Source organism: Pelobates fuscus, chromosome 8, assembly GCF_036172605.1.
Source record: "Pelobates fuscus isolate aPelFus1 chromosome 8, aPelFus1.pri, whole genome shotgun sequence".
NCBI classification, from domain to species: domain Eukaryota; kingdom Metazoa; phylum Chordata; class Amphibia; order Anura; family Pelobatidae; genus Pelobates; species Pelobates fuscus.
The window spans coordinates 7232517-7259527 of record NC_086324.1 but is presented as its reverse complement, the minus strand read 5'-3'; the positions used below and the strand labels follow the sequence as shown (position 1 = coordinate 7259527).

The following is a 27011-nucleotide window of genomic DNA, read 5'->3' as shown; positions in this document are numbered from 1 at the left end:
ATGGGGATTCACGAGAATAGGCAGCCGTTTCTGGTAAATCGCTGTTCTGATTTGCGCGTGATTAGACACCTGGCTGTGAGAGAGGCCATGTTTATATATATACAAACACAAGCCCAAACTCCAGCCCTCAACCCCAAACAATATACAAACAGTATCGGTCACCACACGGGTGCTTCCCAGTGCTGTACATCTCGAAGTGGGGTGTATAAATAAATATATATCAAAGAAGTCAAATCGGGAGCAAAAAATCCCAGAGCGTGCTCCTGATTGGACTTCTTTTAGATATATTTCTCTATACACCCCTAACCTGTGTAAGTTGTATACAGCACCACGCACAGCGTGTGAGGGACTGTCCGCAGGCTGGCTCCTGTACGTATGACGTGTTATATACACATTTTGTTATCATTTTCTCCTTGTCATCCTCTTTTTTACAGAAACTATGTGGGACGAATTATCCTCTGAGCATCCTCTTTATTGTCGTCAATGAATTCTGTGAACGATTCTCTTACTATGGAATGAAAGGTACGCAGGGCAGGGGGGAGGCAGCAGACCACGGCATAGTAAGAGGGTAGAGGGTTATATTGTACTCAGTATGTGTATAGAACTATTTATATAAAAATACACTAACAAATCCTATTAAACTGAATCCATTGCAGGCACAAGCCAAAAACTATAATACAGCATGTTTCAGCAGTTATAGTGCTAGGAGGCCGCTGCTGTAGCCCAAATTTCTATCCATTTTCTTTCACAGCCCTTTACACCTCTTAATCATTTTACTTCCCAATTCAGCCCACAGACTTGGGCAACGTGAGCGGATATTGGGTTTGTAAACCTGCGCGGCTCTCTACCTGCGCATCTAACATTCACTGTGAACATGTCGCCCCTCACAGACAACGCCTTGGCATTATTAGTGCTATAGAACAATACTAACACGATTCAGACATATAATGTGAGTGGCCATTAGAAGCATGGTGGATGGGTAGGTCCTATTCAATCAATGCGTGAACATGGCAGGCGGAGAGCAGAGAGGTTAGCCGGCCAATATGTTGGTTTGGCTTTCTGCATTGGTCTCAGACTGTCTCCAAGCTGTGTGTGGTCATTAAGATGGAGGTCTTCAGAATCCAACATTAATCACACTATGTTTACCAGACACGTTCTATAAGAGCTGTTATGATTTCAAAAAATGATGCTTATTTTTTTATTTAAGATAAATACATTTCGTAGGAATAATTCTCAAAAATGCATAAATAGAAAAAAAAATACACAAAATAATTTGATTAAACATAATGTGAGAAAAAAAACCAATAACTGTAAAATGAAGAGCACTGGGGGAAATTCCCAATTCGTATCATAATCACCCTACACTGCAAAATACTTCCATTTTGTGTATTTATTTTACTGGCAATTTGTTATTAATAGAATAAAAAATACTATTAGTGCAAAATGTATAAAAAAAAAAAGCTAAAGCCACGATAAATGCTAAAAGTCAGTATTGTCCTTAGTAAATGTATCAGATGACGCAGAGCGCAGTATAGGAGACATAGCCTACTCGTTCCACACGTGGCTGCTTCTTGTAGCTCTGAGTCGGAAAGTTAATGAAAGGCCAAGGCCAAACACCCATTTATAAACCAAATAAAACATAATCTGGTCTCTTCCCGGCAATATCTCGTGGACTTCTGCCCATCATTTATGGAGGTTTATGGCCTATAAATGCACGTACGCTGATATAAAGACAGTCTGCAGCCAAATCAAGAGATAATCACTGGGTTGGTTAGAACAACATTTAACAACATTTAAAGTGACCATGCTATGTCTGCAGATAGAAACCATTTTATTAAATGTTTACACATGGCTCCATTCTTTTTATATTTCCATTATATATAATAATAACAAAGTATTTAAGCAGGAAAGGTACATTCAGATTACTCTGGTTTCCAAGTACGTCCTGGGGATGTTACCTTAGCCCAACATCCAGGGGTTGTTACTATTACCCGATCTAATGGTACTCAGAATTTTATTTAATAAATAACACCGCACCACCGGATTGGAGGGATAGTAAAATAATTTACATAAAACGCCCTATCCGTGCCACTGCAAAATGTTATAAAGCACTAGATTCAGTGATGTCATCATGGCACAGTTTGAAATGACACCAATGGTACGATGCTGTGGACTGTCACTCCCATCTGTCTCAGCCATATAATGCGCGCACTGCTTCTACGACAATTAGCACTGTTATGACGCTGCGCTCTTATGAATGCAGCTCCATTACACATCACAAAACGGACGCTGGGCGCGAATCCTCAACGTGCAGTTACCACCATTTTATGTAAGATGACTCTGCCCAACAGCTTATGACATGGCGGCCATAGACCACGCAGCAGGCTCTCTGCAATACGTTTAGACAGAGATTCTAGACATTTTTAACCACCTCATTCAGTGATAAAAATATTTGACAAACTTGTCTAGAGATATTTTTGCTGAATATGTTTAAATATTAAATTCCAGCGATGGACGTACTCCAAATATTCAACAGTTTATTCACTAACGAGTAAGTTAGGCTGAATCAGAAAAGAAACAAACCCAGTGGCTAATTATGGTAAATTCTGTTTAATGGATAATCTGTAAAAAGTGACAATTTAACCCTGGACTTCTGTCCTGCAATGACTAAATACCAATCTATAGACGCCTTCATGTAACGGGATTAATAACGTCAAGTAGGGAAGCCTGCGGTAGCAATGAGAGCAATAAACAGATATTTATTTTCCTGCAATATCCGTGACGGCAAAATAAAACAGAAATAGACATCCATGCTATAGTTCATATCTCAATAATATCAAGACCTCCAAATCCTGCCTCCTGGCTGTGAACTAGATAGTGCAATGGCTGCATAATAGTCATTATGCTAATATATCAAGTGACTGAAACGTTGTATATCAGTGAGAATGTTTATTTGGAACATTCAGAGTTGATTAAATGGCTGGATCCCAGGGAGTGTGAGACACTTTGTTAGGGGCTATAAGTATATATATATTTTCCTGTTGCCAGTTACCTGTCCGCACAAGGCTATTCCCCGTATAAAGCTGCAAACCGTAATGTATGGACTATTAAGGAAATGTAAATTTAGGACGAAATAGCAAAAAGGAAAAAAAAAATCTCCAATTTAGCTATTTTACCAATTAAAATTTCTCTTAATTCTCTTGAGAATTATTATTAAATACTAAATGGGTCAACCTCTAAATATTATATAGTAAATACATTTAAAAAACCCAATTCCTCCATAGAGTACCCAACCCACGAATGATTGATATATATTTAGAGCGTCAATAGGGATATGACAGTGTATAAACATCCCAGCAGTGGGGGGCTCAGGCTGGAACACGGGGGGCAGGCGGGTACAGCCAATAGAAAGCGCATTATTTAATATATTCTAAGCACAGCATGCGACGGCGGGCTCGTTGGTAAATACACACTTTATTTATCGTTTGCCTTTGCAGCTGTCCTCACCCTTTACTTCCTGAATTATCTTCACTGGGATGAAAATTTGTCGACCACGGTGTACCATGCATTCTCCGGGCTCTGCTACTTCACCCCCATAATCGGAGCTCTCATCGCTGATGTCTGGCTCGGAAAATTCAAGTAAGGATCTGGACCCAGCTCTGAACTAAACCTGACCCTCTGAGATTGTCCTAACGTGACATTACCCTTCCTTTAACGCTCCAGTACCGGGGATAATGGGATCGTCAGGTTTACCAGAATCAATATTACACCCCATAAACACTTTCATGGAATTTCAAAGTTAATAAATGTGTCTTTACCTCACAGCAAGAATTCACATAGAATGGAGGTACCCAGAGTATAATTATACACAGAGTACAAATATACAGAGTATACATATACACAGAGTACAAATATACAGAGTATACATATACAGATATAAATCTACACAGAGTATAAATCTACACAGAGTATAAATCTACACAGAGTATACATATACACAGAGTATAAATCTACACAGAGTACAAATATACAGAGTATACATATACACAGAGTATAAATCTACACAGAGTATAAATCTACAGAGTATACATATACACAGAGTATAAATCTACAGAGTATACATATACACAGAGTATACATGTATACAGAGTATAAATCTACAGAGTACAAATATACAGAGTATACATATCCACAGAGTATAAATCTACACAGAGTACAAATATACAGAGTATATATATATCCAGAATATAAATATACAGAGTATACATATACACAGAGTATACATATACACAGAGTACAAATATACAGAGTATAAATCTAGACAGAGTACAAATATACAGAGTATACATATACACAGAGTATAAATATACACAGAGTATAAATCTACACAGAGTATAAATATACACAGAGTACAAATATACAGAGTATAAATCTACACAGAGTATAAATATACAGAGTATAAATCTACACAGAGTATAAATATACAGAGTATATATATACAGAATATAAATATACAGAGTATACATATACACAGAGTACAAATCTACACCGAGTATAAATATACAGAGTATATATATACACAGAGTATACATACACAGAGTATACATATACAGATATAAATCTACACAGAGTAAAAATATACAGAGTATACATATTCACAGAGTATACATATACAGAGTATAAATCTACACAGAGTATAAATATACAGAGTACAAATCTACACAGAGTATAAATATACAGAGTATAAATCTACACAGAGTATACATATACAGAGTATATATATATATACAGAATATAAATATACAGAGTATACATATACACAGAGTACAAATCTACACAGAGTATAAATATCCAGAGTATAAATCTACACAGAGTATAAATATACAGAGTATAAATATACAGAGTATAAATATACACAGAGTATAAATATACACAGAGTATAAATTATAAATATATATAGTGTATAAATATACAGAGTATAAATCTACACAGAGTATAAATATACACAGAGTATACATACACAGCGTATAAATAGACAGAGTATAAATAAAAAGTATACATATACACAGAGTATAAATATACACAGAGTATAAATTATAAATATATATAGTGTATAAATATACAGAGTATACATACACAGCGTATAAATACACAGAGTATAAATATACAGAGTATACATACACAGCGTATAAATACACAGAGTATAAATTATAAATATATATAGTGTATAAATATACAGAGTATACATATACACAGAGTATAAATCTACACAGAGTATACATATACAGAGTATACATACAGAGCGTATAAATACACAGAGTATAAATAAACAGAGTATAAGTATATAAATCTACACAGAGTATAAATCTACACAGAGTATAAATATACACAGAGTATACATACACAGCGTATAAATACACAGAGTATACATATACACAGAGTATAAATCTACACAGCGTATAAATATACACAGTATAAATTATGAATATATATAGTGTATACATATGCAGAGTATACATATACAGAGTATACATACACAGAGTATAAATAAACAGAGTATTCATACACAGAGTATAAATAAACAGAGTATACATATACACAGAGTATAAATCTACACAGAGTATAAATATACACAGTATAAATTATGAATATATATAGTGTATACATATGCAGAGTATACATATACAGAGTATACATACACAGAGTATAAATAAACAGAGTATACATATACACAGAGTATAAATCTACACAGCGTTTAAATATACAGAGTATACATACACAGAGTATAAATATACACAGAGTATACATACACAGAGTAAACATATACAGAGTATAAATTATAAATATATATAGTGTATAAATACACAGAGTATACATACACAGAATACCATAACACAGTCTGAATAACCATGCTCTTATTTTCTCAGTTATATTCCCAATCTCTATAAATAAAAACTCATTGTGATTTTAACATATTTTTATTAAAATAATATTGATTCATTTTTTGCAGCACGATTTTCTGGTTGTCTATTTTGTACGTCATTGGTCATGTAGTGAAATCTGTTGGAGCCATTCCCACCATCGGGAGCACTGAGCTTCATGTGTAAGTAAGAACATGTCTATCATACTGTCTGTCATACTGCTCTCTGAAGCGTGTTTAATACGTGTGCATTGCAGGGCATTGTCTATGGTCGGGCTGATTGCCATTGCCTTTGGTACCGGTGGTATTAAACCCTGCGTCTCGGCGTTCGGTGGAGACCAGTTCGAAGAACATCATGTAAGACTTAACTTTTTGCTGTTGTGGGAAGACCCAAAAACATCTGAATGACAATAAAGGCTGGAATTGTTCCCATATTAACACATTCAAAATACCATTGAATGATTTGCTGCAAGTTCAACGTGAGAGCCCCGGCTAGGAGGGACGAGGCTGAAATCTCTCAGCCATTCCCAAACTTCCCGACTAGGAGGGATGAGGCTGAAATCTCTCAGCCATTCCCAAACTTCCCGACTAGGAGGGACGAGGCTGAAATCTCTCAGCCATTCCCAAACCTCCCGACTAGGAGGGACGAGGCTGAAATCTTTCAGCCATTCCCAAACTTCCCTACTAGGGACGAGGCTGAAATCTCTCCGCCATTCCCAAACTTCCCGACTAGGAGGGACGAGGCTGAAATCTCTCAGCCACTCCCAAACCTCCTGACTAGGAGGGACGAGGCTGAAATCTCTCAGCCATTCCCAAACTTCCCGACTAGGAGGGACGAGGCTGAAATCTCTCAGCCATTCCCAAACCTCCCGACTAGGAGGGACGAGGCTGAAATCTCTCAGCCATTCCCAAACTTCCCGACTAGGAGGGATGAGGCTGAAATCTCTCAGCCATTCCCAAACTTCCCGACTAGGAGGGACGAGGCTGAAATCTCTCAGCCATTCCCAAACCTCCCGACTAGGAGGGACGAGGCTGAAATCTTTCAGCCATTCCCAAACTTCCCGACTAGGGACGAGGCTGAAATCTCTCCGCCATTCCCAAACTTCCCGACTAGGAGGGACGAGGCTGAAATCTTTCAGCCATTCCCAAACTTCCCGACTAGGGACGAGGCTGAAATCTCTCAGTCATTCCCAAACTTCCCGACTAGGAGGGACGAGGCTGAAATCTCTCAGCCATTCCCAAACCTCCCGACTAGGAGGGACGAGGCTGAAATCTCTCAGCCATTCCCAAACTTCCCGACTAGGAGGGACGAGGCTGAAATCTCTCAGCCATTCCCAAACTTCCCGACTAGGAGGGACGAGGCTGAAATCTCTCAGCCATTCCCAAACTTCCCGACTAGGAGGGACGAGGCTGAAATCTCTCAGCCATTCCCAAACTTCCCGACTAGGAGGGACGAGGCTGAAATCTCTCAGCCATTCCCAAACTTCCCGACTAGGGACGAGGCTGAAATCTCTCAGTCATTCCCAAACTTCCCAACTAGGAGGGGGCGAGGCTGAAATCTTTCAGCCATTCCCAAACTTCCCGACTAGGAGGGACAAGGCTGAAATCTCTCAGCCATTCCCAACCTTCCCGACTAGGAGGGACGAGGCTGAAATCTCTCAGCCATTCCCAAACTTCCCGACTAGGAGGGACGAGGCTGAAATCTCTCAGCCATTCCCAAACCTCCCGACTAGGAGGGACAAGGCTGAAATCTCTCAGCCACTCCCAAACCTCCTGACTAGGAGGGACGAGGCTGAAATCTCTCAGCCATTCCCAAACTTCCCGACTAGGAGGGACGAGGCTGAAATCTCTCAGCCATTCCCAAACCTCCCGACTAGGAGGGACGAGGCTGAAATCTCTCAGCCATTCCCAAACTTCCCGACTAGGAGGGACAAGGCTGAAATCTTTCAGCCATCCCCAAATTTCCCACCGTTTTCAGAGACAGCGAAGGTTGGGAGTTTATGGGACGCTTTAATTTAACTTATTATAAAAAATTAATAGATGCACCGTGCGTCAAAGCTCCATGATGTTATTTCATAGCAATCCGTGGCATTATGCGAAGAAGCAAACGCCATGGAGACATCACCGGGGGGAACGCGTATCGTTATCCCAGGGTGTGATTGTTAGTAGAGAATCAGGTGTAATCCAAAGAAGAGATGTCACCATTAATCTCTGAGCTGTAATGCAAGAAACATGAGTAGTTATAGTGTTTGTTGTTATTGCTATATTCATTGTTTTATTTCTTTTTAGGTAAAAGAACGCGCTAAGTTTTTCTCCATTTTCTACCTTTCCATTAACGCTGGGAGTTTAATCTCCACCCTGGTGACACCCGTACTCAGAGGTAAGATTTCTTTATCTCCATGGACACCGACAGGGATAATTTACTAAGCAGTAACTTGCAATTCTTACTTTGATGGGTAAAATTCAGGCCAGAGTAGGCGAGCTGTGTGATATCACTTGCGTTGTCAGTCTCTGTGAATAGATTTTGATATCACTTTATTTGAGATTTTCATAAATATTCCCTTCCATGGTTCTCATGTTACCAGTAATTTCACTCAGTTAATATTCACACTTTATACAACACATTGCTCTAAATTCTACTGAAATGTTAAAGACCCCCTAACCTGGAGCCTGTTTTTCTCTCTCCCAGGGGGTGTCCAGTGCTTTGGGACGGATTGTTATGCGTTGGCGTTTGGCGTCCCAGCCGCCTTGATGTTTTTTGCGCTCAGTAAGTGTGTTCAGGAAACCTGCACTAAAACCAAACAGAGAAATCAGTAATGTGTTTAAAGGGACAGTCCAAACCCATAAAGCACTTCAGTTTGCTGGAATACGTTGTGTGAAGAGCGTTTCATTTTAGAAACAGTGCAAACGTCAATAGAAATTGGCACATTTATAAATGAACCTTGTTACACCCTTCTGGCTGTCAATCAAACACCTGGCCCTGTTACATCCTGGTTTGTTTAGCTCAGTGGAAATAAACCCAAGAGGCAGTAATTGCCCAGAGCACCTGCCTTGCAAAGACTTCTCATTGAGCTGCATTGGGAAGTCTGTGATTGGACAGACACAGAAAGTCTGGGCGGGGTTAGAAGGGGAGGGCTTGCAAAGGCTGCAGACAAGAGATCTTCAGCTTTTGCAATCTGTTTTTAGATATATTCCCAAAGAAAAAAAATCTTTATTAAATACATGCAAGTTTTCATTGGGGTATATTTACTAAACAGTGAAGGGGAGGGGGGATTGGGCAGTGGAGTGTCCCTTGTAATGTGGATTTTTTCCGAGATAATAATTTAATTCAGGTAAAGGCTCTCACTGTCTCACAGAAACCAAAACATTCCAGAATTCAGACAGATAGTGCTTTGTGGCCTGATGATAATCTAATTTGTAAAATGTAGGCCAAAAAAAAGGATTTGCTCAAAAATGTTTGTACATTTGTTTTTCCAAATTTTGGCTTTAAAATTTGTAATTTGCCAATCATTTCCGGTTTAGCCTACTGTTTAATGAATACATACCTAAAATATCCCTAGACTATATGGCTTTAAAATACATGTATGGTATGTGACTTTTTAGTAATGGTTTAATTTACTGGCGCTGTGTATTCCCCTCTTCTCATCGATGTTCTTATCTTGCTCTGTGCTGCCAGTTTATTTCGGTCAGTATCTCTTCCTTTGATTTTGTTTCCTAGTCGTGTTTGTCAGTGGCAGTGGGATGTATAAGAAATTGCCTCCAGAAGGGAATGTTCTGTCTCAAGTCTTCAAATGCATTGGAGTAAGTATGAGGCAGCGCGTTTCACCGTTATCGCTGGTTTCTGTTTTGGGACAGAACGGGGGAGAATTATAAAAGTGTCTCCTAGACTTGTACCCTGTGAAGTAATTATTACACTTATTTATTCATCTGTTAGGTATTAAACAGTTCCTCCTTTTTTCCTCTATTGGTCACATGATCTGTGAATAAAAAGAAAATTTAGTGACTCTCCCCTAGCCATAATTCAGCTTTTTTTTGGCTCATTCAAGGTCTGTTTTGTTGTTTCGTGATGTGGTTATGGTGTTTCAGAGTTACGGAATTCAGAATAGCTGATCATTGCACGAATTCCGGACATATTGTAATTCATTTGAAACAAGTAGATGCTGCAAAGCTGTAAAACTGGAGCATTGTTCGTGGAAACCATGGAATACAGGGGCAGAACGTCATTATCTAACGCGGCCAGTTCTGCAGCTAATACTAAGTTCATTTTAAAGCTCAGGAAATATTTGTGCAATTTTTTATAAATGTAATTTTTTTTACAGGGATTAATCGTATGCATTAAAACATGTGTTTGCCTTTAAAATGAAACCCCACAATATAACCAACATTCAACATTGAACTCGGCCACGTGTAGCTCTGCCACGTTCAATAAACAAAACACTGAACCCTGAATCGCCCCATAAAATGATTACTGGATTCTTCATGTCTCTATAAATTCCATCTCTCAGATAGGACACTTTGCCGCTGAGTTGCTAATGGTCAAACTTTCACCGACTCATTTTTTTTTTATTGTTTAGTTTGCACTATCGAACCGATGGAGCCATCGCGGAAAGCAACATCCTAAGAGAGAACACTGGTTGGACTGGGCCACTGAAAAATATCCTGTGAGTAGGGTGCCAGGGCTGGGGAGGACAGGGTATAGAGTGCCAGGGCTGGGGAGAGCAGGGTATAGAGTGCCAGGGCTAGGCAGAGCAGGGTATAGAGTGCCAGGGCTGGGGAGGACAGGGTATAGAGTGCCAGGGCTGGGGAGAGCAGGGTATAGAGTGCCAGGGCTGGGGAGAGCAGGGTATAGAGTGCCAGGGCTGGGGAGAGCAGGGTATAGAGTGCCAGGGCTGGGGAGGACAGGGTATAGAGTGCCAGGGCTGGGGAGAGCAGGGTATAGAGTGCCAGGGCTGGGGAGGACAGGGTATAGAGTGCCAGGGCTGGGGAGAGCAGCGTATAGAGTGCCAGGGCTGGGGAGAGCAGGGTATAGAGTGCCAGGGCTGGGGAGGACAGGGTATAGAGTGCCAGGGCTGGGGAGAGCAGGGTATAGAGTGCCAGGGCTGGGGAGGACAGGGTATAGAGTGCCAGGGCTGGGGAGGACAGGGTATAGAGTGCCAGGGGTGGGGAGAGCAGGGTATAGAGTGCCAGGGCTGGGGAGGACAGGGTATAGAGTGCCAGGGGTGGGGAGAGCAGGGTATAGAGTGCCAGGGCTGGGCAGAGCAGGGTATAGAGTGCCAGGGCTGGGGAGGACAGGGTATAGAGTGCCAGGGGTGGGGAGAGCAGGGTATAGAGTGCCAGGGCTGGGCAGAGCAGGGTATAGAGTGCCAGGGCTGGGGAGGACAGGGTATAGAGTGCCAGGGCTGGGGAGAGCAGGGTATAGAGTGTCAGGGCTGGGCAGAGCAGGGTATAGAGTGCCAGGGCTGGGGAGGACAGGGTATAGAGTGCCAGGGCTGGGGAGAGCAGGGTATAGAGTGCCAGGGCTGGGGAGAGCAGGGTATAGAGTGTCAGGGTTGGGGAGAGCAGGGTATAGAGTGTCAGGGCTGGGCAGAGCAGGGTATAGAGTGCCAGGGCTGGGGAGAGCAGGGTATAGAGTGTCAGGGTTGGGGAGAGCAGGGTATAGAGTGTCAGGGCTGGGGAGGACAGGGTATAGAGTGCCAGGGCTGGGCAGAGCAGGGTATAGAGTGCCAGGGCTGGGGAGAGCAGGGTATAGAGTGCCAGGGCTGGGGAGAGCAGGGTATAGAGTGCCAGGGCTGGGCAGAGCAGGGTATAGAGTGCCAGTGGTGGGGAGAGCAGGGTATAGAGTGCCAGGGCTGGGGAGAGCAGGGTATAGAGTGCCAGGGCTGGGGAGAGCAGGGTATAGAGTGCCATTGCTGGGGAGAGCAGGGTATAGAGTGTCAGGGCTGGGGAGGACAGGGTATAGAGTGCCAGGGCTGGGCAGAGCAGGGTATAGAGTGCCAGGGCTGGGGAGGACAGGGTATAGAGTGCCAGGGCTGGGCAGAGCAGGGTATAGAGTGCCAGGGCTGGGGAGAGCAGGGTATAGAGTGCCAGGGGTGGGGAGAGCAGGGTATAGAGTGCCAGGGCTGGGGAGAGCAGGGTATAGAGTGCCAGGGCTGGGGAGAGCAGGGTATAGAGTGCCAGGGCTGGGGAGAGTAGGGTATAGAGTGCCAGGGCTGGGGAGAGCAGGGTATAGAGCGCCAGGGCTGGGGAGAGCAGGGTATAGAGTGTCAGTGCTTGGGAGGACAGGGTATAGAGTGCCAGGGCTGGGCAGAGCAGGGTATAGAGTGCCAGGGCTGGGGAGGACAGGGTATAGAGTGCCAGGGCTGGGCAGAGCAGGGTATAGAGTGCCAGGGCTGGGGAGAGCAGGGTATAGAGTGCCAGGGCTGGGGAGAGCAGGGTATAGAGTGCCAGGGCTGGGGAGAGCAGGGTATAGAGTGCCAGGGCTGGGGAGAGCAGGGTATAGAGTGCCAGGGCTGGGGAGAGCAGGGTATAGAGTGTCAGGGCTGGGGAGGACAGGGTATAGAGTGCCATTGCTGGGGAGAGCAGGGTATAGAGTGCCAGGGCTGGGCAGAGCAGGGTATAGAGTGCCAGGGCTGGGGAGGACAGGGTATAGAGTGCCAGCGCTGGGCAGAGCAGGGTATAGATTGCCAGGGCTGGGGAGAGCAGGGTATAGAGTGCCAGGGCTGGGCAGAGCAGGGTATAGAGGGCCAGGGCTGGGGAGAGCAGGGTATAGAGTGTCAGGGCTGGGGAGGACAGGGTATAGAGTGCCAGGGCTGGGCAGAGCAGGGTATAGAGTGCCAGGGCTGGGGAGAGCAGGGTATAGAGTGCCAGGGCTGGGCAGAGCAGGGTATAGAGTGCCAGGGCTGGGGAGAGCAGGGTATAGAGTGCCAGGGCTGGGGAGAGCAGGGTATAGAGTGCCAGGGCTGGGGAGGACAGGGTATAGAGTGTCAGGGCTGGGGAGAGCAGGGTATAGAGTGCCAGGGCTGGGGAGAGCAGGGTATAGAGTGCCAGGGCTGGGGAGAGCAGGGTATAGATTGTCAGGGCTGGGGAGAGCAGGGTATAGAGTGCCAGGGTTGGGGAGAGCAGGGTATAGATTGTCAGGGCTGGGCAGAGCAGGGTATAGAGTGCCAGGGCTGGGGAGAGCAGGATGTAGAGTGCCAGGGGTGGGGAGAGCAGGGTATAGAGTGTCATGGCTGGGGAGAGCAGGGTATAGAGTGCCAGGGCTGGGGAGAGCAGGGTATAGAGTGTCAGGGCTGGGGAGAGCAGGGTATAGAGTGCCAGGGGTGGGGAGAGCAGGGTATAGAGTGCCAGGGCTGGGGAGAGCAGGGTATAGAGTGCCAGGGCTGGGGAGAGCAGGGTATAGAGTGCCAGGGCTGGGCAGAGCAGGGTATAGAGTGCCAGGGGTGGGGAGAGCAGGGTATAGAGTGTCAGGGCTGGGGAGAGCAGGGTATAGAGTGTCAGGGCTGGGGAGAGCAGGGTATAGAGTGCCAGGGCTGGGGAGAGCAGGGTATAGAGTGCCAGGGGTGGGGAGAGCAGGGTATAGAGTGTCAGGGCTGGGGATAACAGGGTGCAGAGCGCCAGGGCTGAGGAGAGCAGGGTATAGAGTGTCAGGGCTGGGGAGAGCAGGGTATAGAGTGCCAGGGCTGAGGAGAGCAGGGTATAGAGTGCCAGGGCTGGGGAGAGCAGGGTATAGAGTGCCAGGGCTGAGGAGAGCAGGGTATAGAGTGCCAGGGCTGGGCAGAGCAGGGTATAGAGTGCCAGGGCTGAGGAGAGCAGGGTATAGAGTGCCAGGGCTGAGGAGAGCAGGGTATAGAGTGCCAGGGCTGGGGAGAGCAGGGTATAGAGTGCCATGGCTGGGCAGAGCAGGGTATAGAGTGCCAGGGCTGGGGAGAGCAGGGTATAGAGTGCCAGGGCTGAGGAGAGCAGGGTATAGAGTGCCAGGGTTGGGGAGAGCAGGGTATAGAGTGTCAGGGCTGGGGAGAGCAGGGTATAGAGTGCCAGGGCTGGGGAGAGCAGGGTATAGAGTGTCAGGGTTGGGGATAACAGGGTGCAGAGCGCCAGGGCTGAGGAGAGCAGGGTATAGAGTGTCAGGGCTGGGGAGAGCAGGGTATAGAGTGCCAGGGCTGAGGAGAGCAGGGTATAGAGTGCCAGGGCTGGGGAGAGCAGGGTATAGAGTGTCAGGGCTGGGGAGAGCAGGGTATAGAGTGCCAGGGCTGGGCAGAGCAGGGTATAGAGTGCCAGGGCTGGGGAGAGCAGGGTATAGAGTGCCATTGCTGGGGAGAGCAGGGTATAGAGTGCCAGGGCTGGGGAGAGCAGGGTATAGAGTGCCAGGGTTGAGGAGAGCAGGGTAGAGATTGTCAGGGCTGGGGAGAGCAGGGTGCAGAGTGCCATTGCTGGGGAGAGCAGGGTGCAGAGGGCCAGGGCTGGGGAGCTCTGGGTGCGGAGTGCCAGGGCTGGGGAGATCAGGATGCAGGGGCTGGGTAGAGCTGGATGCAGAGTGCCAGGGCTGGGGAGAGCTGGATGCAGAGTGCCAGGGCTGGGGAGAGCAGGATGCAGAGTGCCAGGGCTGGGGAGCTCAGGGTGCAGAGTGCCAGGGTTGAGGAGAGACGGGTATAGAGTGCCAGAGCTGGGGAAAGCAGGGTGCAGAGTGCCAGGGATGGGGAGAGCAGGGTGCAGAATGCCAGGACTGTGGAGAGCAGGATGCGGAGTGCCAGGAATGGGGAAAACAGGGTGTGGAGTGATAGGGCTGTGGAGAGCAGGGTGTCAGGGATGGAGAGAGCAGGGTACCAGTAATGGGGAGAGCAGGGTGCAGAGTGCCAGGGATGGGGAGAGCATGGTATAGAATGCCAGAGCTAGGGAGAGCAGGGTGCAGAGTGCCAGGGCTTGGGAGAGCAGGGTGCAGAGTGCCAGGGCTGGGTAGAGCAGGGTGAGGAGTGCCAGGGATGGGAAGAGCAGGGTATAGAATGCCAGGGCTAGGGAGTGCATGGTGTGGAGTGCCCGGGGATTGGGGAGAGCAGGATGCAGAGTGCCAGGGATTGGGGAAAGCAGGGCGTGGAGTGATAGGGCTGGGTAGAGCAGGGTGCAGCAGAGTGCCAGGGCTGGAGAGAGCAAGTTGCAGAATGCCAGGGATGGTGAGAGCAGGGTGCGGAGTGCCAGGGGTGAGAAAAACAGGTTTTGGGGACTGGGTATGGAAACTTCTTGCAGTGCCCCATGTGATAAAAAATGTACACACCAATCATTCTTTGTTTTTTTCCAGAATAAAATTATCACTGAGGTGAAAATGGTGACCCGGGTTCTGTTCCTGTACATCCCGTTACCCATGTTTTGGGCTCTGTTTGATCAGCAGGTAAATGAGACATGGCTAAAACAGTGAGTCTGGGAATAGAGCAGAGATGGAGGATGTATCCAGCTCCTTCATTTTGGGATAAACATTAGAAGATAATGAGTATTGGAGGGTCTCCCACTTCGAGTATCCAATAAAATGAATGGCTTCTCCTACTGCACTAAAAACGCAGAATGAATGGCTCCTACTACTGCGCTAAAAATGCAGAATGAATGGCTCCTCCTACTGCGCTAAAAACGCAGAATGAATGGCTCCTCCTACTGCACTAAAAACACAGAATAAATGGCTCCTCCTAGTGCACCAAATACTGCTTTTATCATAGTGTCTCCCAAACCTATATATCAAATATTTTTGTTAAATTTGTCTCTTTTTCTAGGGATCACGATGGACTCTACAAGCTACAAGAATGGACACAAAATTAGTAAGTCCTATAGCCCCTTTTGTCTTTTAGCATCTTCTTTAAACATTACTTGTATTTAGTAAAGAATAGTGTATCAGATTACTAATGTCTCTGCCATGCCATATCATATCTCCTACACAACAATCACACCTTGCTAATTCATTTACACTAGTAATGCATTTGTGTTGTCAGCAGGACTGTTTTCACTATTTTTGATTGAACAAAAAATTCTTTATTTCGAAATAAACAGTTTACAGTTTAAAACATATCTGCGTCAAAGCGCAGTGTCAGACATTCTTAACTATTCTCACTGTTTTCACTATTTTTTGATTTAACAAAAAAGTCTTTATTTCGAAATAAACAGTTTACAGTTTAAAACATATCTGCGTCGTAGCGCAGTGTCAGACATTCTTACATACTTTATATCTTGCTAGCAGTCAGTTTTGGGCACTTTGGGCTGAGACCTTTATTTGTGCCCAAGTACCAACTGCCAACCATGCAAACATTAAATGCCCCCATACCTTCCCACCAAAACAACAATAATAAATAAAAGGGGGAGGGGAGGTGAGGGGGCTTTCCGACTCTTTATCTAATAGGGGTTTTGTTGATTGGGGTCAAGTCTCTGGAAGAAGAAAGGGGCGGAGGGGGGGGGGGGCTGAGGGGTCTAGGGCTCAGTCCTCTTCTTCTTCACCGAGGTTATCTATGGTGTCATAGTCTCTGAGCAGGCTGTGGACCAGCCTGCGGCAGTCTCGGATAGTGACTTGTTCCCTCCTCAACACCAAGCGATTCCTGGCGAACCATAGGGCATCCTTCACGCAGCACAGTAGGCGCCATGCGTCCTCAATTGCCCCCACTGTGTGCGTTCCGGGAAATAGTCCATACAGGATAGAGTGATATGACAGATGCTGTCTCTCAACTGAGTCTCTGAGTTCTCTTTCCAGGGCTCCCAGCAAAGCCTGTGCAAATTTGCACTGCCAGAAGAGGTGTAGAGAAGTTTCCTCCTCCACAACACACTGCGGACAATGTCTGTATCTGCACAGCCCCCTCGCATGCATGAATGTCCTTAGGGGGAGGCCTCCCTGGATGGCCATCCATGCCATGTCTTTGTGTCTATTGGTCAGCCTGCCGGATGCCACCTTCTCCCATACAGTCTCTGTTGTGGCGGCTGGCAGCCTGTTTTCACTATTTTTTTGATTTAACAAAAAAGTCTTTATTTCGAAATAAACAGTTTACAGTTTAAAACATATCTGCGTCGAAGCGCAGTGTCAGACATTCTTACATACTTTATATCTTGCTAGCAGTCAGTTTTGGGCACAGTCTCACAACCCAAGACAAGGATGGTTACCAGTGGATGCTATTTAATGTTGAGGTAGAAATCACAACTATCCTTACACTAGCGGTGAGTGTAGAGTAGTATTTATTTACACCCAGATACTTTAATATAAACCCCCAGCACTCAGACGAGGCAGGTGATTTAAAAAGCTGCTCCAACTCTGTGGTATTTGTGATGGAAGTTGCAAAAGGTAAATCCCATAATGCATAGCACCAGGTCATTTGCATATTATTCACCATTTTTATTTCCAACCTTTGAAGACAAATGGATAGTAAATTCCCTTGATATCATTGATTGGTTAAGCAGGAACGATTTCTTCCCATGATATAATATTAACTTAACCCTAGATACCATCTTTATCCTGTAACTGGGTGCCTCCATCTTAGCTCTCTGCCAATCATTGTTATAAGCTGTGCCTGGAATTAACTGGTTTGATCTGTAATTTGCTAAATATTTAATATACATTTAAAAGAAAATTAAGCATGACTAAAAATAAAAAAATTATATCTAGTGATCGGTGATTTTGTAAATATTTCTGATTAGTATGTTACATTATATTTTGCAACACCATATATATATATATATATATAAAAATGAATTTGTGAGCTCTTAAAATGAAATTAAATATAGAAATGCAGACATGTATTCAGCTCTGTCCCATGTGATACCCTGATTGTGCAAAAGAACACAATAGTAATAATGTTTTATTTTATTTTTTTTAATTCTTTATTTTTGTGGATAAAGCATGGTGGTTACAATTTCACATGTTAGCATAACTTTGAGTACATAACATTAGTCTGAATAACAATTATAACATGTTTGTGGAGACTATCCAATTTTTAAATGTGTGATAGCTTTGTTCGCCCTCTCTCGCCCGTTCCAGGTGGGGATTAGTGTTGTGCCGAGGGGCGCATGTTTATTGTGGTGGGTGCCCATTAGCATCTTGGTAAGAGGTTGCGCACGGCATTAATAAAGGGCACATCTGGGGGGGGTAAGGTGTTGGGAGGCGCTCGCTTAGCGCTGTGACTGCCCATACGCTTTAGTGGGGGTATATTAATGTGCCTTTTGGCAAAGGGCACGTCTGGGAGGGTAGGTGTCTGGCTTGGGTCTTTCTGGACCTTGGCGGAGCATACACTTAAACCAACGCCTTGTGATGTGGCCTAGCTCACTAGCCAAGTGTGTGAGTAGCTATCGAGGTTAAAACTGTTTTTCACACACATAGTACGTAATGGGGGGGGGGGGAGGGGAGATTCACTTAACTGGGTAATTTGGACAGTAGCTGTCGGAGCCAGTGGGGGGAGGTTATGAAGAAATTAACATCTTTGGAAACTATTAATGCACCTGTTGTTGTAACAGGTAAAAGTACATGGAACCTGCGCAGCTGCGCTCGTATCAGGTAGGTAGGGCAGCCATCTGCAGAGCCTCTCCTCTGGGCACGAAGAGGGTAATATTTGCGACAGTCCAGGATGGTTGGGCTATTTCTTGGGTCGTCTGCGCCTGTATGCCTAGCGATCGTAGGAAGGTTGGTATTTCCGATGTATGTGTTAGCTTGTGTATCGTGCCAGACTTGTCCACTTGCAGGCGGCGTGGTCCCCACTTGTATGGGATAGCTTGTTCCCGTAGAAGTTGCGTGACCTGGCGAAAATATTTCCTCCATTGTATGGTGTGTCTGGAATAGTATCTGTAAAAGGCTAGTTGCTCTTCTTCGAACTGCACCGTGGGAGAGCCTCTTGTGGCCCCCATTAGTATTTCCCGGTCTGAGTCTCTCACGAATCTTATCAGTACATAACAGACTCCAACACGCGGCGTGGAAGGTGCCCTGGAGAGTCTGAAGCAGGAATCTATGGTTACTTGCTTAGCTTGCCGTGGTGTCAGCAGCGTGGCTATGAGCCTGCGGCAGTAATGAGGCAGTTCGGTGCCAGAAATTGTCTCCGGTACTCCCTGGACTCTTAGATTCCGTGCCTTATGCCTGTCTTCAATGTCGGCTAATTGGGCTAGTTGATCGGCACATTGTTTGCGCAGGGAGTGTAATGCAGCATCTGTGGCGTTTTGTGCTAGGGTAGTAACCCTTATGCCTTCCTCCGCCGCCGCCACCCTGTTGGCGAGTGTAGCTACGTCTTCCCTCACAAGCGCCATGTCCACTTGGAACATGGTCTTTATTTCCTTCACCAGGGCTTTTATATCAGCTTTGGTGGAGGGTGCTGAGTCCCCCTGATCCTGGGGTCCCTGGGGTGGCTGTCGCACTCAATTCAGGGTGGAGGGCTCTGTGTAACTGCTATCCTCATCCGAGGATTGTGAGGCATAGGCCTTGGGCTGCGCGGAGAAAAGCCCCGATATCTCCAGATCCCACGCTCAGATCTGCCTGTTGATTTTTGTTCTTTTTCCCATGTTGTGGGGAGCCTGTGTGCCATCTGTACCGCTCGGTGAGTCGGTGTATTGCATCTCCGGGTGGCCGGTTACGATCCAGTACACGGAGCTGCAGTGATCTGCAACTATTCCGCTCGGGCACTGGCTCCGCCCCCAATAGTCATAATGTTTAAATTTTATTCTGTGTTGTTTTTTATTTTGTCTGTTTTTACACTTTATTTACGGGTTCCAAAAATTGCACCTTGCTAATGCATTTACACTAGTGGTGCATTTGTGTTGTCAGTGGTGTCAGCAGGACTGTTCTCACTATTCGTTCACTGAACAGTCTCACAACCCAAGACAAGGATAGTAATCAGTGCAAGTTATTTAATGTTGAGGTAGAAATCACAACTATATTTACACTAGCGGTGAGTGTAGAGTAGTATTTATTTACACCCAGATACTTTAATATAAACCCCCAGCACTCAGACGAGGCAGGTGATTTAAAAAGCTGCTCCAACTTTGTGGTATTTGTGATGGGAGTTGCAAACGGTAAATCCCATAATGCATAGCACCAGGTCATTTGCATATTATTCACCATTTTTATTTCCAACCTTTGAAGACAAATGGATAGTAAATTCCCTTGATATCATGAATTGGTTTAGCAGGAATGATTTTTTTTCCCATGATATTATATTAACTTAACCCTCTTTACACCTGGCAGTCAGCCTAGAGAGAGCCACCTCCATCTTAGCTCCCTGTCAGTCATTGTTATAAGCTCCGCCCATTACAACTGGCAGTCAATATAGAGAGAGCCACCTCCATCTTAGCTCCCTGTCAGTCATTGTTATAAGCTCCGCCCTTTACACCTGGCAGTCAGTATAGAGAGAGCCACCTCCATCTTAGCTCCCTGTCAGTCATTGTTATAAGCTCCGCCCTTTACACCTGGCAGTCAGTATAGAGAGAGCCGCCTCCATCTTAGCTCCCTGTCAATTATTGTTATAAGCTCCGCCCTTTACACCTGGCAGTCAATATAGAGAGAGCCGCCTCCATCTTAGCTCCCTGTCAATCATTGTTCTAAACTCCGCCATTTACACCTGGCAGTCAGTATAGAGAGAGCCACCTCCATCTTAGCTCCCTGTCATTCATTGTTATAAGCTCCGCCCTTTACACCTGGCAGTCAGCATAGAGAGAGTCGCCCCCATCTCACCTCCATCTTAGCTCCCTGTCAATCATTGTTATAAGCTCCGCCCTTTACACCTGGCAGTCAGTATAGAGAGAGCCACCTCCATCTTAGCTCCCTGTCAATCATTGTTATAAGCTCCGCCCTTTACAACTGGCAGTCAGTATAGAGACAGCCACCTCCATCTTAGCTCCCTGTCAATCATTGTTATAAGCTCCGCCCTTTACTCCTGTCAGTCAGCACTGAGAACAGCCATTTTCAATGCCTGCGTTGTCTGAACTGGATTATATAATTTTTTAAATCTTTTTTTAATAGAAAATAGAGCATCTCAGAAAAAAAAATATTAGCACAAGTTATAGATGATTTTCAATATTTTATTCAATCGTGTAAATTTTATAGAAGTGACAGTTCCCCTTTAGTTTGAGATTATATTCTTATAAACTAGAATAGGTCGATTAGCCCCATTTAGGGATAATTTGAATAAGACATAAAGGAATACTCCAAACACCTAAAGCAGCTTAACTGTGTGAAGAGTGCGCCCTTTTTTTTATTTTACAAAAAGTTCAGATTTCAATAGAAATTATTTATAAATTAACCTTTTTATACTCCCCTGGCTGTCAGTCAGACACCCGATCTGGTTACTTCCTGGTTTGGTTAGCTCAGTGGTGCTAGATTCAAGAGGCAGCAATTGCCCAGAGCACCTGCCTTGCAAAGACTTCTCATTGAGCTCATTGGGAAGTCTGTGATTGGACAGCCACAGAAAGTCTGGGCGGGGTTAGAAGGGGAGGGCTGGCAAAGGCTGCAGATAGGAGATCTGCATCTATTGTGAGATGTTTTTAGATACACCCTTAATGCAAAAATGCATTATTAAATACAGGCTTGTTTTCACTGGGCATATATGTAGTAAATAGTGATTATTATAATAATTTTGTATTTGTGCAGGGGAGTGTAGACCTTTAAGTTTGTAAAAATGTGGATCAGCCCGGATTTGGTTTGTTTAATTTGGATGACTGTAAATTTGTTGAATCACCCCGGATGATTATTCCACAGTTTGTGACTACAAATAATCGCACACTGGATCCGATCACTAACACATGGTTTTTGGAAACCTACAAGCAAAGTTCAGAATAAAGTACAGAGTTGGCAAAAAAATCTTCATCCTGACGGATCTGGAGATTTTTAGTCAACGCAGACTTTTGTATATTTTACAAGTAGTGTTTTAGGATAACAAGTTGCTGTTTAGTTAAACAGGTTGTTTCACTGATATTATTTCCACAAATAATGACTTGTTTCACCGGTTAGCCAAACATGGCGGCTCATGGATACGCAACCGTCTGCAGATACTAATCCCAATCATTCTACTTTCAGGGAGGATTTGTTGCTCAACCGGACCAGATCCAGGTATGTGATTATCACCACCCTCAGACACAGTAATTGCCTCATCTACAACAGCCATCAACCACAGCCATTATACTCACTCACAGCCACTCCCATCGCCCACAGCCATCATCCTCACCAACAGTCACTCCCATCGCCCTCAGCCATCATCCTCACCAACAGTCACTCCCATCGCCCACAGCCATTATCCTCACCCACAGCCACTCCCATCGCCCTCAGCCATTATCCTCACCCACAGCCACTCCCATCGCCCACAGCCATTATACTCACTCACAGACACTCCCATCGCCCACAGCCATCATCCTCACCAACAGTCACTCCCATCGCCCTCAGCCATCATCCTCACCAACAGTCACTCCCATCGCCCACAGCCATTATCCTCACCCACAGCCACTCCCATCGCCCTCAGCCATTATACTCACTCACAGACACTCACGTCGCCCACAGCCATTATACTCACTCACAGACACTCCCATCGCCCACAGCCATTATACTCACTCACAGACACTCACGTCGCCCACAGCCATTATACTCACTCACAGACACTCCCATCGCCCACAGCCATTATACTCACTCACAGACACTCACGTCGCCCAGAGACATTATACTCACTCACAGACACTCACGTCGCCCAGAGCCATTATACTCACTCACAGACACTCCCATCGCCCACAGCCATTATACTCACTCACAGACACTCACGTCGCCCACAGCCATTATCCTCACTCACAGACACTCACGTTGCCCCCAGACATTATACTCACTCACAGACACTCCCATCGCCCACAGCCATTATACTCACTCACAGACACTCCCATCGCCCACAGCCATTATACTCACTCACTGACATTCACGTTGCCCACAGCCATTATGCTCACTCACAGACACTCCAAACGCCCACAGCCATTATACTCACTCACAGACACTCCAAACGCCCACAGCCATTATCCTCACCCACACCCAGCTGCTTCCACGACTTTCACCTACAGCCACTTCCATCACTCACATCTACAGCCACTCCCACCGGCACACTGACTGCCACTCCCATCACTCACACCTACAGCCACTCCCACCACGCACACTGACTGCCACTCCCATCACTCACACCTACAGCCACTCCCACCACGCACACTGACTGCCACTCCCATCACTCACACCTACAGCCACTCCCACCACGCACACTGATTGCCACTCCCATCACTCACACCTACAGCCACTCCCACCACGCACACTGACTGCCACTCACATCACTCACACCTACAGCCACTCCCACCACGCACACTGACTGCCACTCCCATCACACACATCTACAGCCAATCCCATCACTCACATCTACAGCCACTCCCATTACTCACACTCACAGCCACTCCCATCGCCCACAGCCATTATCCTGGCTCCCGCTAGGCTTCCAGTTACTAACCCCTGTCTGACTGATCCCAGTAATCTTATCTTATCGCAGGTTATGAACCCACTTATGATCCTTATCCTGATTCCAGTTTTTGACCTTGGAATTTACCCACTGCTTAAATGTTGCAAGATCAACTTTAAGTGAGTATGGTGATAAGTCTTGTGCTGAGCGTGTCCTTATTACATATAATATATCTTATCAGCAGCTGCAATTAGCTGTCTGTCTGTGTTTTCCTTCACAGGCCTATCCCAAAAATGGCGGTGGGCATGATTGTGGCAGCTCTGGCGTTTGTCGTGGCTACCATAGTGGAAATTCAGATAAATGTAAGTTACAGTCTCTACTAACCTTATATAGAGCTGACTCTGTGCTCCATAGTAATCACTGAGTGTATGACGCACTCTGACATCATAAGCATGCAACCAATCAGCATCAGCAGCTGCGAAGAAGGTTCAGAGTAATTTCTCTCGCCAGTTTGTTTCTGTGTGTGCAGATTCCAAGTGGGGGAGAAATTGCCAAGCATCTTAAAACATGCATTTTATACTATCCCATGACAAGAATACCTACATACATATAAGTCGCCATATTAACCAATTAAACTCGCCAGAACTTGCTAAAAAAGAGGATCAACAACTTTAATTTAAAAGAAAAAACTCTGAATATTTAATGTTTGTCACACTGACTGCCATTTCCTTTCTCTGCCCAGAAAACCATCCCGCCGGTTGCTAAAGACAAGGAATGCTATGTGCAGTTCATGAATTTTGCCGACACGGAGCTAAAGCTTAATATTAAAAACCAGGAGTTTGTAGTAGGCAGTCTGAAAGAATCGGTCTTTGAGGTAAGTACTGTGCGCAGTATAAACGAATCTTGTGATTTATTATTAGGGCAATGTAAAACCACCAGTCCCAGGACACAAAGAAAATATATGGTTTTATATATTCCTGCGATATCGGGATTATATACATTCTCTGGATTTAATAAATTCACGTGGATACGTCTTTAAACATGAATATTATTTTGTTATTAGGCCACAAATCCATTCTTGCTGATCACAATAAGGACTGCTGTCTATAAGTTAATTGGATGCCTCTGTATTAAAGCATGACTTTTATAAAACACCCAAACCACTCTTCAGTGGAGAACTCTTTTTACGTCTCTGCATTAAACACTCATTTATTGGCCTTGATTAATAACTAACCCTGAATGAAGGGTTAAACCCCCCTTATACTAATACGGGGGTATATTGAGTCTCCACGCACCACATCTCGCTGTTTAATGAACAGACCCCTCAATGTGTACAGTGTTTGCAATATTGCAATGTTTATCTGACTGAACTGAATCGTTTTTACAGGATCCAAGTTATCATAAAATAGAGCTTGACGGTAGCCAACTACATATTAATATCGCTTTGCCAGGGGATTCATTATGTGAAGCTCATTTAAATGAACGCTCCGACTATACCTTACTTATCTACAACCTCAATGGAGCCCTGACATGCGAACAGGTAACTCGCCCGATTCAAATACCAGCAGGGTATATATGGTATTACCAGCAGGGTATATATGGATAATACCAGCAAGGTATATATGGGTATTACCAGCAGGGTATATATGGATAATACCGGCAGGGTGTATATGGGTATTACCAGCAGGGTATATATGGATAATACCAGCAGGGTATATATGGTATTACCAGCAGGGTATATATGGTATTACCAGCAGGGTATATATGGATAATACCAGCAGGGTATATATGGTATTACCAGCAGGGTATATATGGTATTACCAGCAGGGTATATATGGATAATACCGGCAGGGTGTATACGGGTATTACCAGCAGGGTATATATGGTATTACCAGCAGGGTATATATGGATAATACCAGCAGGGTGTATATGGGTAATACCAGCAGAGTATATATGGGTAATACCAGCAGAGTATATATGTTTAATACCATCAGGGTATATATCGGTAATACCAGCAGGGTATATATGGGTATTACCAGCAGGGTATATATATGGGTATTACCAGCAGGGTATATACCAGCAGGGTATATATGGGTATTACCAGCAGGGTATATATGGGTAATACCAGCAGAGTATATATGGGTATTACCATCAGGGTATATATGGGTAATACCAGCAGAGTATATATGGGTATTACCAGCAGGGTATATATGGGTAATACCAGCAGGGTATATATGGGTATTACCAGCAGGGTATATATGGGTATTACCAGCAGGGTATATACCAGCAGGGTGTATACGGGTATTACCAGCAGGGTATATATGGGTAATACCAGCAGGGTATATATGGGTAATACCATCAGGGTGTATATGGTTATTACCAGCAGGGTATATATGGGTATTACCAGCAGGGTATATACCAGCAGGGTGTATACGGGTATTACCAGCAGGGTATATATGGGTATTACCAGCAGGGTATATATGGGTATTACCAGCAGGGTATATATGGGTAATACCAGCAGGGTATATATGGGTATTACCAGCAGGGTATATATGGTATTACCAGCAGGGTATATATGGATAATACCAGCAGGGTGTATATGGGTAATACCAGCAGAGTATATATGGGTATTACCATCAGGGTATATATGGGTAATACCAGCAGGGTATATATGGGTAATACCAGCATGGGTATTATCAGCAGGGTGTATATGGGTAATACCAGCAGGGTATATATGGGTAATACCAGCAGGGTATATATGGGTAATACCAGCAGGGTATATATGGGTATTACCGGCAGGGTATATATGGGTATTACCAGCAGGGTATATACCAGCAGGGTGCATACGGGTATTACCAGCAGGGTATATATGGGTAATACCAGCAGGGTATATATGGGTATTACCGGCAGGGTATATATGGGTATTACCAGCAGGGTATATACCAGCAGGGTGTATACGGGTATTACCAGCAGGGTATATATGGGTAATACCAGCAGGGTATATATGGGTAATACCAGCAGGGTATATATGGGTATTATCAGCAGGGTGTATATGGGTAATACCAGCAGGGTATATATGGGTAATACCAGCAGGATATATATGGGTAATACCAGCAGGGTATATATGGGTATTATCAGCAGGGTGTATATGGGTAATACCAGCAGGGTATATATGGGTAATACCAGCAGGGTGTATATGGGTAATACCAGTAGGATATATATGGGTAATACCAGCAGGGAATATATGGGTATTACCAGCAGAGTATTACCCTACACTAACTAGACCCAATACTCACTATTTTGCAGCTGTTTTTCTTTTTGTGCCCGCAGCATTTTCTGTCACACAACGTCCTATAAAAGACATTATATATAATGAATGAACTTGTTACTCCGCCACCTGTACATATATTTACTGTGCATATGGTACAAAGTGCAGAGCATGCTGGGAAAACTGTGAGGGCACAGATAAGCTCCCTTTGACATGGCTAGACCTTGATGTGTCCTGGGTATATTACCGAAGCTAAATCAAAATCAATAAGCATCTATGAAATAACTATATGTAACAACTACATAATGGATATGAAGGGTCTACTTGGCTATTAGATAGACTTTGCAAAAGTAAAAGGAATCACATTACTCTTAATAGCATCTCTAAAATAAATGCCACCTGGTAATGAAGTAAG

At 44.8% G+C, this 27011-nt stretch overlaps 1 protein-coding gene and 1 non-coding gene across 2 annotated transcripts in view; one reads left to right on the top strand and one right to left on the bottom strand.

Annotated features, from left to right (window-relative positions):
- The window catches only part of SLC15A2 (solute carrier family 15 member 2), a 63757-nt gene that overhangs the window by 18515 nt on the left and 18231 nt on the right, over positions 1-27011 (top strand). Inside the window, exons 3-17 of the mRNA XM_063429188.1 lie at positions 435-522; positions 3498-3639; positions 6011-6103; positions 6178-6277; positions 8210-8300; positions 8610-8687; positions 9639-9721; positions 10495-10581; positions 15213-15302; positions 15676-15720; positions 21930-21962; positions 23419-23507; positions 23609-23690; positions 24071-24202; positions 24716-24868. Coding sequence (XP_063285258.1) covers positions 435-522; positions 3498-3639; positions 6011-6103; positions 6178-6277; positions 8210-8300; positions 8610-8687; positions 9639-9721; positions 10495-10581; positions 15213-15302; positions 15676-15720; positions 21930-21962; positions 23419-23507; positions 23609-23690; positions 24071-24202; positions 24716-24868 — 1386 coding nt within the window. The remainder of the gene's footprint in view (positions 1-434; positions 523-3497; positions 3640-6010; positions 6104-6177; positions 6278-8209; positions 8301-8609; positions 8688-9638; positions 9722-10494; positions 10582-15212; positions 15303-15675; positions 15721-21929; positions 21963-23418; positions 23508-23608; positions 23691-24070; positions 24203-24715; positions 24869-27011) is intronic.
- Positions 19624-19749, bottom strand: LOC134572147 (U4atac minor spliceosomal RNA). Its single transcript, XR_010085257.1, has one exon. It is a non-coding gene; the product is annotated as a U4atac minor spliceosomal RNA (small nuclear RNA).